We start from the raw sequence: 14,097 nt of genomic DNA on the forward strand, positions 1-14,097 counted from the left end.
CTGAACCCAGCTTGCAAAGGCCCTGAGAAAGATGGAAAATGTATTATAGATAGAGATAGCATTATATTCTATAATATATAGCATTTATAGCGCCAGACTGAAGTTTAGCTTAAATTTTAGGAAAATAACAGAGCACTAATAACTAGTAGGCCCAAATTTGTACAATAGCAGAATTCACCATAATCTGCCAATTTTTGGAGGTCTTGTCATGTGGCTTTCACATAAGTTATCCATATTCCACTATGGACATGCCTGCTATATGTATCCCTTGTTCATTGAGAGAAGAAAGTTACCACTGTTTTAAATCTCCCCAGTATCAACAGTTTAAAAGCAAGGTACAAACTGATCCAGATTATCAGTGAAGAGAAAATCCCATAGGGTTCTAAAGCAGGTTTTCTGTTTTTGCTTTGATGCACCACATCCATTTATGGTCCATTGTATAAATGAAAGAGACCTTTACATGAAAGCTTTAGAAGAAACTTGATAAAACTGTTCAGCCTCATGTGTCAGTCACTGGCCAGCTCCTTTTTCATGTTGGGGGTTCCAAGGTGGCAAGCGTTAAGTCTGAAGCTTGTGGCACTACACCACTTGTTCTCTGTTGCAATCTGCAAACCATCATGCTTGCCCACACTTTAAAGTTATAGTACTGCCAGCTGTTACTGTCAGTGGCCTGGATCAGGGGAAGATGCACCAATGCAACACTAGAATTTTTGTCCTGTAGGGTAGGTACAGCACAGGGAGGAGCTCTGCCAAGCCCAAGGGTAGGTTGGTAAGAGCTGGCACACAGAAGAGCTGACTGAGGGTTGAAAACTCACCACCAGAGCTCGAATTTTGATCTTCTCATTCTTAGTCTTCTTGTAAATCTCTTTCAGGAGTGTTATTCCATTGGCGATGATAAAAGTAGCCCGACTCAGCTTGGTAGATGCATGAATGAGAGCCTCCACAGCCACCAATTGGTCAATCTCTCTTTCAGAGCCACACAAGGCAACCATCATCTCCATGACACCTTTCATGCCCAGCAACTTGTTGCCCAAGTCAAAAGGGCCTTGCAATACTCCAGACACTATTGAGATGGCATGGAGGGTCTTATCCATGTCCTGAGGATCAATCTTGCTCCTACAGGGAACAAAAGAAAGTCAGAACCTGTTTTTTGAAAGAGGGTCTGAAGTGGCATTGTTATAGCTTCTGGTACTTTCCTCCGAGCATCTGCCTTGTGGCTGATGTTATCCATCTAATAGGGTAACTGCCAAACTGGAATTTACTCCAACGCTTTTCATCACAGAAGTTCTGAATTCTTCCTCCTCATTTTTATTCTGAAGTAGTTCCAAGCACAGGAGCTGACTCCGTGGGTGCACCAGGGCTCAAGCACCAAAAAAAAACTAGTGGGTGCTCACAACCCATGGAGCCACTTGCAGATGTTAAAAAAACCCAGCAACCGCACTTTACTGGAAGAAGCAGCACTTGACTTCAACCCAGTTCTGCAGCATCTGTAAAGATGAGGCACTTCAGCAGGGCTTTTTAGCACTTTTAACTAAAGCTAATTCAATCAGCTATTAGATAAAAGCATCAAAAATCCCTACTAAAGTACCTGATCCATACAGACACTGCAGAGCCCGGTAGAAGTTACACATTGCTTCTTCTGGGCATGCGTGGGGTTCAGCATGGGAACACACCGAGTTAAAATTAAAGTGCTGGGTTGTTTTTTTTAACATCTGCAGGCACCCACCGGCAAAAAAAATAAATGTCAGCACCTATTGTCTACAGCCTGAGCAAAGTCAGAGTGAGCTTCCTCAAAACCTCACCCACTTGTAGAGGGACTGCCCTGGAGTATGGAGATGTAACAGTTGTCTAAATCCCTAGCTTTTCCCTTCAGAGGAAAAAGAGCCCCTTATTTTTCTGCTGGATGGAAAAAATTGGCAAACTATTTTGCTTGAATGATGCAAACACATGATCATTCAGTACACCACTGAACTCTAAACTGGGATTCAAATCTGCTTTTCTGGTTATTGTTTCTAATGTTAATAATAACTAGAGTTCACACAGAGCTTTCAGGGATCTTTGAACAGAGAAATAAAAGAGGACGTTTTATTTTGTCACAGTTCTTTCTGTCAATAAACCCCTAAGAGATTTTATAAATTTTGATGCTTGATTTCCTTCTTTCAGGTCTGTATTCTATACTTGTGTTTAACCACCCCTCAGAAAAGCCATGCCACCCCAGCCAGGACTCACTTGATGTATTCTTCACAGATCTCTCGGAAATGATCTCGCTCAGAATCACACCGCAGATCATCATACAGTTTATTCAGGAGGATGGAAGCTGTCATCTGGGTGTTTTCAGTTAAGGGTAGGCAGTCAGGCATATCAGGAATCTGGCCCACCACTTTCAATATCTTTTTTAATCCTGGATGCACATGAAAATAAAGGCTTTTAGAGTGGAGGGGCCCATACCAAAAATTAAAGTAGTGTTCATTGGATGTTTTCTTGCACTCAAATAGACAGCCTGAAAGGTTTCCTGTATTTAGTTAGTTTACAGACAGATTTTGTAAACTGCTGGACAAACATCAATTAATGTATTATGTATACGAGCAAGCACTATACAATACAAGCAAAGACAATGCATGAAAGTAAAGATTTGCAGAACTGAGCCTTTAAAAAGTGGTCATGAAACGAAGACCCCCCCCAACATTTTTTTTAACAGAACTTGATTACCAGTTGGATTAGTTTATAATAAGTATAAAACTTGCTAACATGAATGACATAGGAGCTTTGCAAGTGAGGAAAAGGGATGGCAAAAAACATTAGAGACTGCAAAAAACCTTCCAAATATAATTCAAGTACTTTTAACCATAACTTAGTTTCTAGCAGTCAAAAGCTAGCAGTAGTAATCCATCTAGCAGTAAAAACCTCTAGCTTTGTGAGATTAAATTCAACCCCTGATGTTTGTACTATACAATCAGATCAGAATACATTTCTAGACCCAGATCATTTTAAATTCACTTAGTTGAGAATGGCTTGAGAGGTTTGGGCCCATGCAGTCTAAGTGTGAGAAAGGGATGTTGAGGCTGTACTTACCATTGTCAACAACAAAGAGAGTTCTGCTATTATCATGGATTCTCAGATCCTTTCGTGGTATATTCTTGTTGAGCAGGTTGAGAGCCCGGTCCCGCCCTTGCCCAGATACCTTCTTACTGACCAGCATGTCAAGCAAGTGCACTGTGATTATCTTCAAATCCTTCTTGGTATCTACACAAGACAAGACAGCATCAGATAGGCTAGAGGAAGGCCCTTTTGAAACCTGATGGACTTATTGAATACTGTTAAAAAGTGTTAAAGTTATAAAAATCAGGCTATATCCCAACCATCAATCCCATGCAAGAAGACAGTATTATACCAGTAATTATATGTACTAGTTATAATTCTTGCCAATCTTAAACCTGAACACCTGGCCCAAGAGCATGCATAACCACCCAGAGGCACAGGATCTACTATTTTATCCAGGGAAAACTTGATGATCTGTTCATATTGTATCCATCAAAAACCCAAAATGACAATTTGTGGTTACCCAACACCAAAGCTTCCTCTTTCCCATGTTGCTCTTCCTTTCCCTCTCCTGATAAGGAGTCAGTAATGGCCTGCAGGAGATTGCAAACAGCCAAAGAGATTTCTTCATTGTCCACAGACATCCACATGCAAATACTGTCAATACCAAGCTGGTGAAGGATTGCTGTGGTCTGCTCCAAAAAAGCAAAAACAGGATTCATTGTTTTAGTTCCTAATTTTTCATATAAACCAGTTTTTCTTTGGTTTTCAATTATATTTCAGCAATGAAGTATCCTTATGGAAAGAATTTAAATGTACTGCATCTACCTATGACAGGCGCAGGGAGTAGTTTTCATTTTTTCTGTTTCCCGTTTATGTTTATAGAAAGATAGAAACACTAAGATACTGAGGCAGGAGACAACTTCAGAGAGAGCAGGTTCTAGTCAGGACATTGCCTGTAAGATAGAATTTATTCATCCGTACTTTATGAACTGCGGGTTTATAGGAAGAGTCCTATATTAGGGTGTCCTTAAATCAGCAAGGTATTGTTTAAAGACAGAATGTTTTATTGTCCATAATTAAATCCAGTTGCTAAGTGAAACACATGAAATTATGTCTAATGACATGTACCATTGCTATAAACACTAACCTGCAACTACACCATGTGAAATCCCTAACAAAAGTGACAGCTGTCTTTGTTATTGTCCCAAATCCCAAATTACTATTCTAAATGGCAACACATCACAGTGGTGATGGTTCTTTGAATGGTTCTCTGACTTTTTTGCCAAGTCAGTCTGCTCATGCATAATGATAATTATGGGAGAATAGAAGTCCTTACCATGCCATTTTTATTGTCTTTTTATTGGATCACCTTTATTTTGTGTTTACAGTGTCTACTGATATTTGCCCTGTGTACAGATATGCACATCTACATCCATTTCCAGTTCTTTCAACTTCTTTGCTTTTTCCATCCTCCCCCAATAAGAATCCTATTGTTTATCTTGGATAAACACTTGGTTGGGATGGTTTAATCAGGGATGATGCTGCCTTGAGTAGGGGGCTGGACTAGATGACCTTGTGAGGTTCCTTCCAGCCTCACTTTCCTATGATCCTATGATCATTAAATGGTGGATTGTGATGACGTCTATGGAGCAACATAGGATAGAAATAGAGAGGTTCTGCTCATGCACCTTTTGAGGGCCACTTCACACTTGTGGATGTATTAATATGAAAGCTGACTGAGGGCTTTCACACCATCTGGCATGAAGTCAAGGATCCTTGGCTTAATTTGCCCTTAATCACTTCCCCTTACAGGATAGTGTCTGCACATACACTTAATTTCACAAGTGCGTCTCTTAAACCAACCTCAAGATAGAGGAGCTCTCCCATATCTTTGACACTGAAGCTCACAGATAGAGTCAAAGGTTCAGCACTTAAAGTTGCACCTTCTAGAGGTAGCCTCTTATCCACTAATCATAGTACTTTTACTGAATTTTGTTTCAGTAACCAACAGTCCCCTGAGAAGCCAAATCACAGTAGTTGAAATTGGCCTCTGTTTTCCCCACGAATTTGAATAGATACAAAAGTAAGAATTGTCAATTCTGGGACTAGCCAAAGGCAAGTGCTTTTGGAAACTTGTACTCCCCTGGTTGCAGTGAGAGGTTAATACAAGGTCCCCAAACAACTTTTCTTACCCGCGCCTTGTGTCCTGAGCACATGCCTGAAAGAGTCCTTACAGCTGCTAGGATCAATTCAACATTTTTGGTTTCTATCAGCTTCATTAGCAGGTTCACCCCATTGTTCTGGAATATCCTCTCAGCTCCAGCTTCCTCCCGCCCCAGAACAATCAGGTTGTTTGCTGCCTGGGTAAAAGGAGGTGAGAGAAATCAAGGGATCAGTTACAGGATAAGGCTGGTAGCCAGAAGTTTTTCAGATCAGGTAAGACAGATGCTTGGCTGGGATGGTTTAGAGAAGGATGATCCCTCCTTGAACAGGAGGCTGAACTAGATGATGTTCTGAGGACCTTTCCAACACTGCTTTTCGAGGATTCTGTCATTTGAGAGTTTTGTTAATGTTCCAGCAGTGCTGTGTGGTTTACACAACAAAGGCTTTCTGATCTATGTTGCCTCATTGAACCCAAATCCTCCCTTTTCCCCTTCTATTCCTGCATGTTTCTCTTGAACCCCATGAATGATTGGGAAGGGAAAGAAGGACATAAGCTCTTGGGTGTGAGCTTGACACCTGTTGTTCTCACCTTTTCTCGCTTCTCTTTATCAGTGTTCTCATCCAACAAGATTTCAAACATCTTCTGCACTCTGGCATCCATGGAGAACTGAATGTGCAACTGCACAAGGATAAAAATATCGTGTCTTAGACATGCTACGCTTTAGGGAATTCTCCCCTTTCTGTTTTGGCTGACCACAGACAGCTGCCAGCCATTCTAAGTTGCTAGTTAAATTGACTTCAACTACCCTAAGTAGTGATAAATGTAGAATTTCTAGAGGATAGACAGAGCCTGAGCTGCTAAGATGTTCTCATATGGAGAACAAACTTTTGAACACACAGTACATTATCTTCCAATCTGTCAAGCAACTAACATTTTCTTTTGGTGGATATGTATGTGGTTGTCTAGGAGAGACTATCTTCAGGTTCAGTCACCTTGAAGCCAAGGCCTACATGCACAGTCCAGCCCTTCAGTGCTGTTGCAAAAACACCTACCTTCTCCTGGATGTTGGTTCCCAAACGCCTCAAGATTTCCTGGAAATTTTTGTTGTGGGGCTCAATGGTGGCACACCGTTGGACATCTTTGAAAGCTTGGTCCAGCTTACCCAGCTTCTCCAGTGCCTGGCTGCGTCTGTACAAGGCTTTGATATCTGAGGCATTGATGTCAATTGCTAAGGAAATGATTGATTAGAAGAAGCATCACATTTCACTTCTCAGGAGTGCCCAAACAAAGGATTAATTAAAAGTACAAATAAAAGCTCATATCAAGGCTCAATTCTCCTTCCTAAACTTCATTCCCATATAATTGCCTTTACCTGGGTCAACTGCCCAAAAAGCCCTCTTTGAAAATGTGGAACAATGTTCAGAAAGAAGAGCTACTTCAGTGCCCTGGGTATGGACAGATAGTCTATTCCTGCTTCCTCTTCCTCATCAAGCCCCACTGTGTGCATAAACAGTGACATGCATTTCCCCTTAAGACTGAGAGAATGAATGAATTGAAAACATGCTATAGAGATGCCAAGGCAAAAAAGTTATATATCTGATTTACTGAATTACATAAGACATCCCACTACGCAAGTACAATATACAGCAGCTAGTAACACTGTACTCCTTCCTCTTTTGGGTTTTTCTTTCCCAGGATATGCAAACCAACTACTCCCAACAAAATATTAACCAAGTATAGGTGATCTGATTAACTTCACACAAAGGCAGAAACCTGGAAACAGACTGGAAGAGGCACCAAATAAATCAAATGAGCCTCTTAAATCCCCAAATATTAGGGCCATTGGCTTACATACCTCTAGAAGCATCTGACGCTGCTTGGGCATAGCTCTCCTGTTAATACAGAAGGGGAGAGAGGTTAATTAGTTATCAGGTTGGGCACTGGTACGCAGTCATACTAATTTGTGTTGTGACTTTGTATAAATTAATCTCTCTGTGGCCATTTCTCCAATGTAGAATGTGGCTGCTATTAAACACTTCTGTAAGACACTTTTGACCTTTCTATCAATTTCAAAGTTTGATAGATTTGGAGATACTTTTCTTCACAAAGCACAATGAGATGGACTGTCACATAAACGCGACACAATATAATAGCTGCCAATTAAACCATCATGTATTTAGGTAGACGGCTAGCGTGGGATATGCATGTGGACACGCATGAAGACAATATTTATCTAGAATCGGTAGCATTTCTCCTGGTGCAACAGAAGTGAAGCTTAGGAACGTGTAGCTGAATTCTAGAAAAAAATGTGACTAGCCAGTCTAGCGTGAGGGAAGACTCCTTGCTCTCTGTGTTAACTTAATTGCAGCTATTCTGGAAACCAAATTCATATCCTGCAGCTAATCAGTTTTATATAAAAGAGTCTCAGAAAGGAATTGTGGCTTGAACATTCTGGTTCCTCTATCAAAAATCCAGGGTTCCTGCTTTTGAGTTAAAGGAGATTCATCGCAAATAGCAAGCAGCACATGGGCCCAAGTCTTCTGGTGTCTGGACCTAGAAGGTAAAACCTTGCACAGGTTGTCCTTATGCCTTATGTCATGGAGATGTGATAGTGAAATCTCTGGTATTAGTCTGCTTTATCTGTGCACTACACTGCCATTGCTGAGATGCTGTTTATATATGAAACTGTTGCTCCTTTGTTTCACAGTGCTTACTGACAAAACTGCAGCCTGTCCACTACTGCACATGGACATGGCTCTGGGCAGACTGGTCATCATTGAACGCTTCCCTATTCATGTGACCCAGACTTTAAGAAGGTGGACATTTAGCATAAAAGAAATACAGTGTCTATTTCAGCAAGAACCTATTTAATGCCTAGATTGACTCAGCACAAAGGAAAAGCAACTCTGAGGTCGCTCCCATCCAGGCCCTGCCTCAGCTCCACTCTTTTCTAACTATTGGTAAATCCTTAAAACTCCCCCAACTTTTAGCGTTCCATACCAAGCACTGGATTGCTCTCATACGTATGTCTAAAACAACCTAGCTTGGAAAGCAGTGCTTATACTGAAAGAAAAAGAGTGCACTTTTTTCTATCCTAGCTAGTTCCTAAAACATTGCTTTGATATAGCTATACTAATTAGTAGTAAGCTCTGACCTTAGAATGTCTCCCTGCTCACAATTTGGCACAGTGGGGAGGTGTCAGTTTTGAGAAAAAGTGCCAGAGATTTTGGAACTGTACAGTTCGAGCATCATTATCTTCTGTTTTCAAGAGCAGGCACTTAAGTCATACAATCCTCAAATCCTTCTCCGCATCGGTGGTTGGAATCGTTTGCCTCCCCCCAGGGTTTGAATTACACTTTGACTCTTGGGGAGTGGGGGGGAGGTTGCAAAAAAAATTGGCTAGGGTTGGGGCTGTGTGCATGGGTCCCCACCAGTACCGCAGGGCTGGGGCCAGCAGTGGTGGCAGCCAGGAGGAGCTGCTGCTGCCACCTGGGCTGCTTAGAAAGGCGTGGGGCGAGCCAGAGGCTGTGCATGGGATCCGGGCTGTTGTCGGGGCGGGAGAGGGGAAGGGGTGCTGACCAGCTTACAGGCGGGGTTCTTGTCTATTATGGGGGGACTCTCATCTCTTATGGGGGGGCTTAGCCCCCCTGGAGCTCTCCCGTAATTCAAATCCTGTTTTCCCCTATATTCAGACCTAATTTAGAGTTAACATCTCACCTTTTTCAGAAAGCAGGCTGCCCTGTTCCTGTACAATACAGCCTGGAGTGATTTGTCCTTGGTGAGTTTTATGGCTTTGGTGTAGCTTTTAATGGCATTCTCATAGTCATTAGCTTGAAAATATGTATTGCCTTCCTCCTTCAATTGACCTGAATCATCCATCTGGGGAAAGAAGTCAAAGTTTAGCCTGATCAGGCGTCCTACTGGAAATACCAATTGTATTAATGTTTGTTTGGTGTTACTTCTAAGATTAAGTTGTCTCCTGTGCTGCTGGAGTGGTAATACATTAGCTAGACATCACCTCAGGGTAAAAGGCTGTGCTTGTGTAGAGGATCTTTTCCCAACACTTCTCTGATATTTTTTTGCTGCCCTATAACAGGGAGTTTAGTATTGTGCATGTTAAACATAATGATCTAACTGAGATGGAAGGTCTTTTTGCCCATCTACTCAGTGTCCCTTGTTTACATCTAATAGTAGCACCCTGTAACCCAATGCCAAGGACTGGGTTGGTCTAGAACCACCCTTAACTGGTGATTTCTCCACCAATGTGCGTATCATCTACGTCATACCAGCCATTTCAGATTATAACTCAAATGCCTTGGACCACCTTACCAGAGCCTGATGGAACTGAGCGCTTGTATTACCATCAGTGTGGCAAAATCACCACACCGTTTTGCTGGCCTTGTTGATGCTCTCTGCTAAAATGCATCTGACCTCAGTACTAAAATGCATCTGAATCAACTCTAGATGAACCATATTACAGGGTTAAGTACAGAGAGATGGATGCTACACTCATATTAACTTGAGCTACAAGACTAATGCAAAAGCCTATGAAAGAAAGACTTTAAAGCAGAATAAAAACAAGAGAATATTCAAAACAACGTCATAGTCTGAGTTCCCCTGAGAAGAGGGGAACATCTGGTTTCAGAAGCCTGAGCGAGCAGATTATACGCAGGCAGACAAAGTTCTTTTAGACCAACATGACTGCAACCTATACAAACTATACACAGGCACTGGAATTTATGCTCACTTGCATCAAGAAACTGGGAAAACGAATAATGTGATTAATCTCAAAGGGTCAAAATGAAAGCCATCAGGACAGCAGACTAGTCTGTAATATTTGGCTTCTGAAATACAGCCTAAATGAAACATGGATGAAATTTAAATTAATTCTGAAAAACAGAGCCTTTTGGGAGTGGGGGACTCAAAAAAGAGAAATTTAGGCATCTAAAAATGTTATAGTTTGACAAGGCCTTTAAAAATGATTTTGCAAACAATCTAGGTCTAATCATTATCTCTAAGTGAAAACATCCCCTTAAAAATACCAGTAAAACAAGCAAGAAAAAAAAAAAGAGGACGAAAAGTTTTCAGACTAAGGATTCACTTCACATGAGGAATATCCTCAAGACAGCAAATCCATAGCAAGCCATTTTCACCCTCAGAGCTTGCGTAGAATTATGAAGACGATTAAAGCATTTAGCTTGGCCAAAATATTTAACCTCCCCCCAAAATTACTCCTCTTCCCCAATACAATCTGGCCCAATACAATTTTAAAACTAAGTCAGCAGACCTTGCATTTTTTTAGTCAGTCAGTCTTTGGCATTAATATTTTGGCATTAAAATCAGCGCAATACATTCAAAAGTGACTATCCACATCATATGGCAAGACCAGACCTTATCTTGCTTTTCCCTTCCTAACCATATTTGGTTAATACTGGCTGCCCTGGGAACTGTCAGTCACCTGTCTCTGTGGGCTCAGCTCCCCACCCCCACTGCAGGAGTGTAATTCAAATAAAACGAGCCATTTGCTTAATGAAATGCCCAAACTGCCTACTTCTGCTCTGTACCCAGCCTTGCCCTACATACCTGGCATAGATCTCCAATGCTGAGAAGGTCACCAGCTTGGTTCACAGTCTCCCCTCTGCTAAGCCAGTCTCAATTGCTCCCAACTCTTGTACTACACTGCTGCTCTCTGGTACTTTTTATATCTCAATGAAGTGGTTGCGAGCCAAGGACGACAGGATAGTGAACCAGTGCATAGGGTAGGGTCTGATTTCAAGAGAAAAGACCCTTTTTAAAAGAAGATACTTATGAAGCCTCCTCCTACCAGAGAACCAAAATATAGTTCAAACACCTGCAGTCATAGAAAAGAGCTGAAATATGGGATATTTAAACAAAAGAAATGCAGAGTCAGGATGATTGACCCCCCCTGCTTCAATACACAGACCCCCTTCCTTTTCTATTTAAGGAAGCACAAGACATTTGAGCCTTAGGAACAAATGGTTTGATTCCTGTGTTGGAACAAGAGACCTGACAGCAGCTGAAACAGCCTGACTCTCCCAGCACCTTCCAGAACTCACTTTAGAAAGAAATCCCATTCACATGTCCAGTGCTTCCTTCTCTTTGCAGTTTTGCATCACACCTAAAATGGTAGGAGCCCAGAAACATCTGTGTGCACATCTAGCTTTGTAGATTCTCTAGATATAGAACTGTACTCACTTTAGGTTCCCTATTATAAAGGTTCCCAATCACCAGGCTGCAGCCTGGTACTGGGCTGTGAAGGGTTGGCTGCTGGGTTGTGGCACAAGACCCCTGCTTGGACCCCTGTCTGTCCTCCCGGGCAAGCGGCTTCTGCCGCCGACAGTCACATGTGGGGTTAAAGCTGGGTGGCGGGGCAGCCCCAGGAGGGAGGCAGCTGGCTCTGTGTGCCCAGCTCCACTCCTGTCCCGGTCTGCAGTACAAAAAAGGTTGGGAACCACTGCCCTATTATATACAAGCTGTCTGGGAGCCCTGGCAGGGTGTTATGCTTTCAGTGACTTGTCCCATTCGGGTGAGTCACAAAACTGGTGGCACGGTACCTGGGACAATAGGCTGTGTGAGGCTTTCCTATTTAAATGGAATGTTTGCAACACTAGTATAATGTTTTATATATGGTGAAGACTTAAACTCTCCTAGAAACAGGGCTACAGTGGCCATTTTAAAATTAAGAATGAAAAAGACACACCAAACAGAAAAATGTCTATGTGTCCAAGACTATGATAACATACCCAACAGGGATTCCCTCATCAGAAGCACTATAGGCAGCCTGCTCAGAGGAGGAAGAGTAGAGCACTGATTTGAAAGATAAAAGGTATAGGCATATGATAGGTATGAGGGTGAAAACATTTTGGGTAAAACAGAAACAAAGGATTTTGGCTGTTCAATGAGAAATCTAACCAAAAACTCAGAACTGTCAAAGCAGCCCCAAGGAGGGTAAAACCTGGGATGTCTTAGGCTTTATATAGGTTTTTCTACTACACTTATCACCATGGCATCTACACACCTTCCAGGATTGGATCAGGTAACAAAATTAACATCTCACGTATATTTGTTCCTTCCTTCTCACTTCAGAGTCTGGTATATGCAATGGAGTGCTTTGCACCTATACATTTGTTGCTTTATTTAGAAAAAGCAAGAATGAAGCACACCTTTACTTAAGGGTGGAAAGTCAGGAGGCTTGTACTGGGAGTTAGCTCCTGTGGGAGTTCATTCTCCAGCCTCAGACAAGCCCTCACGTGGCCAGGTAGTGGAACTTTTGGAAGGGAAGACCAGATTTCAGTTTACATCCTGAGAAGCTAGTTTGAAGGGTTGAAATTAAGAGCCAGCCTAGTATATTTGTTGTGGCTCTTCTTACATTGCAAGAACCTGTTGCCAGCCTTGGCTATTTTCAAGGGGCCTAGGCTAAGCTGCAGAAATGCTGCTAAGCAGAAGGCCCAAAGCCTGTTTCTGAGGGACTGTAGTGTGAACTTTTGCAAATGTGACAATTAACTTGGTCAGCAAGTAAAGGAAACCATCAAATACAATTAAACAAAGCACAAGGCCTAAAAGAATATAAGATAAGACCATACATTAAATAATCCATATATGCTATATCATAGCTTTACCTTAAAATAGTAGTAGTAGTTGATGGCTAGGAAATGGTATTTAGAGGTTTCCTTTTTGGAACTGTAGGTAAAGGAGATATTGCCTTAGAACAGGGGTTTCCAACCTTTAAAAAAAAGTGTACTCTTGGTGGGGGGCTGGCAAGTGGCCGGATGCGGAGCGGGGTGGCGAGCAGCCAGATGTGGAGTGGGGTCTAGACGAACCAAATTAGGAGGACATCAGAAAGAACCAAATTAGGACATGTGCATGTGATGGGTTTGTGAAACAAAGGAATATGCAGACAAGACAAAACGTGGACGGTATGATGACCAGGGATCCTGGTTTTCTCTGATTAAAAGTTGCAAATTCTCTGATTAAAAACTCAAATTCTGTGATAAAAATTAAAGGCCCCCCCTCAGCCCCTCCCAGGGCTGCTGGCCCCGCACTCCGCCCCCCGTCTCAATAGCCCTCCTGATGCCCCTCGCAACAGCCCGCCAGACCCACAGGCATGTAGACACAGATGCTGACACCTACCCCAGCAGGTAAGTGTGTGTGGGGGGAAGGGACAGGGCAGGGCAGGGGAAAGGGAAGGTGCTGGGGGAATAGATGAAGAAGGGGGGGAGTGTGCCCCTGTGCCCACTCCCAGGAGCAAGGCTGGGGGGTGAGGGCAGGGTGCCACTCTGCGGGCTACACACATGCCTGCTGGCCTGACAGGAAGTTTGCACACGGAGGCCACTACCGCAACTCTGCCACTGCACCCTGCGCTACCATCCCACGGCCACCTAACTGGCTTTGTGGGCAAGTGGCACAGGGCGCGGCAGTAGCAGTGCAGTGGCAACCACTGTGTGTGGGCCACATATGTGCTGCCCAGCTGGGGGGTGAAAGGGGGGGCTTGCATGCAGCGGCACGCCTAACTGGCTCTGCGGTGGTGTGGGGTGGTGGCAGCTGCATGCAGGGTGGGGGGGCTTTGTGGGCAAGCGCTGCTACTGTGGAGCCATGCCCCTTCACCCCTGGATCCTAGAGGTGTGGGGCTTAGGGGCTGTGGGCAGGGCTGGGGAAGATGACTGGGGGCTGAGGGAACGGGGTGCTGCAGGCCCCAGCCGGCACATTGCGGCGGCGCAGGGTGCTGGTGGCTGCGTGCTGCATGGCCACCACCATGCTGTTGCTGCCACCCGGCGGCTGGCTGCACAGCTCCAGGCACAGCTCCGCGGCGGCAGTGGGAGGGTTTGGAGGCAGGGGGCCGCCCCACCACCCCCGGGCCCCCAGTAAGATGG

General features: G+C 43.5%; 1 protein-coding gene across 1 annotated transcript in view; it reads right to left on the reverse strand.

Moving 5' to 3' along the window:
- Positions 1-14,097, reverse strand: part of UNC45B (unc-45 myosin chaperone B) — a gene marked incomplete at its 3' end in the record, with an annotated part of 21,898 nt that overhangs the window by 6,554 nt on the left and 1,247 nt on the right. Inside the window, exons 2-11 of the mRNA XM_025206593.1 lie at positions 8,924-9,085; positions 7,062-7,098; positions 6,259-6,434; positions 5,795-5,884; positions 5,235-5,402; positions 3,563-3,731; positions 3,073-3,243; positions 2,230-2,401; positions 816-1,116; positions 1-22 (exon numbers count right to left, since the gene is read on the reverse strand). The exon at positions 1-22 is cut by the window's left edge and continues 109 nt beyond it. Coding sequence (XP_025062378.1) covers positions 1-22; positions 816-1,116; positions 2,230-2,401; positions 3,073-3,243; positions 3,563-3,731; positions 5,235-5,402; positions 5,795-5,884; positions 6,259-6,434; positions 7,062-7,098; positions 8,924-9,085 — 1,468 coding nt within the window. The remainder of the gene's footprint in view (positions 23-815; positions 1,117-2,229; positions 2,402-3,072; positions 3,244-3,562; positions 3,732-5,234; positions 5,403-5,794; positions 5,885-6,258; positions 6,435-7,061; positions 7,099-8,923; positions 9,086-14,097) is intronic.

Source organism: Alligator sinensis, unplaced genomic scaffold (genome assembly GCF_000455745.1).
Source record: "Alligator sinensis unplaced genomic scaffold, ASM45574v1 scaffold561_1, whole genome shotgun sequence".
In the NCBI taxonomy this organism is placed as follows: domain Eukaryota; kingdom Metazoa; phylum Chordata; order Crocodylia; family Alligatoridae; genus Alligator; species Alligator sinensis.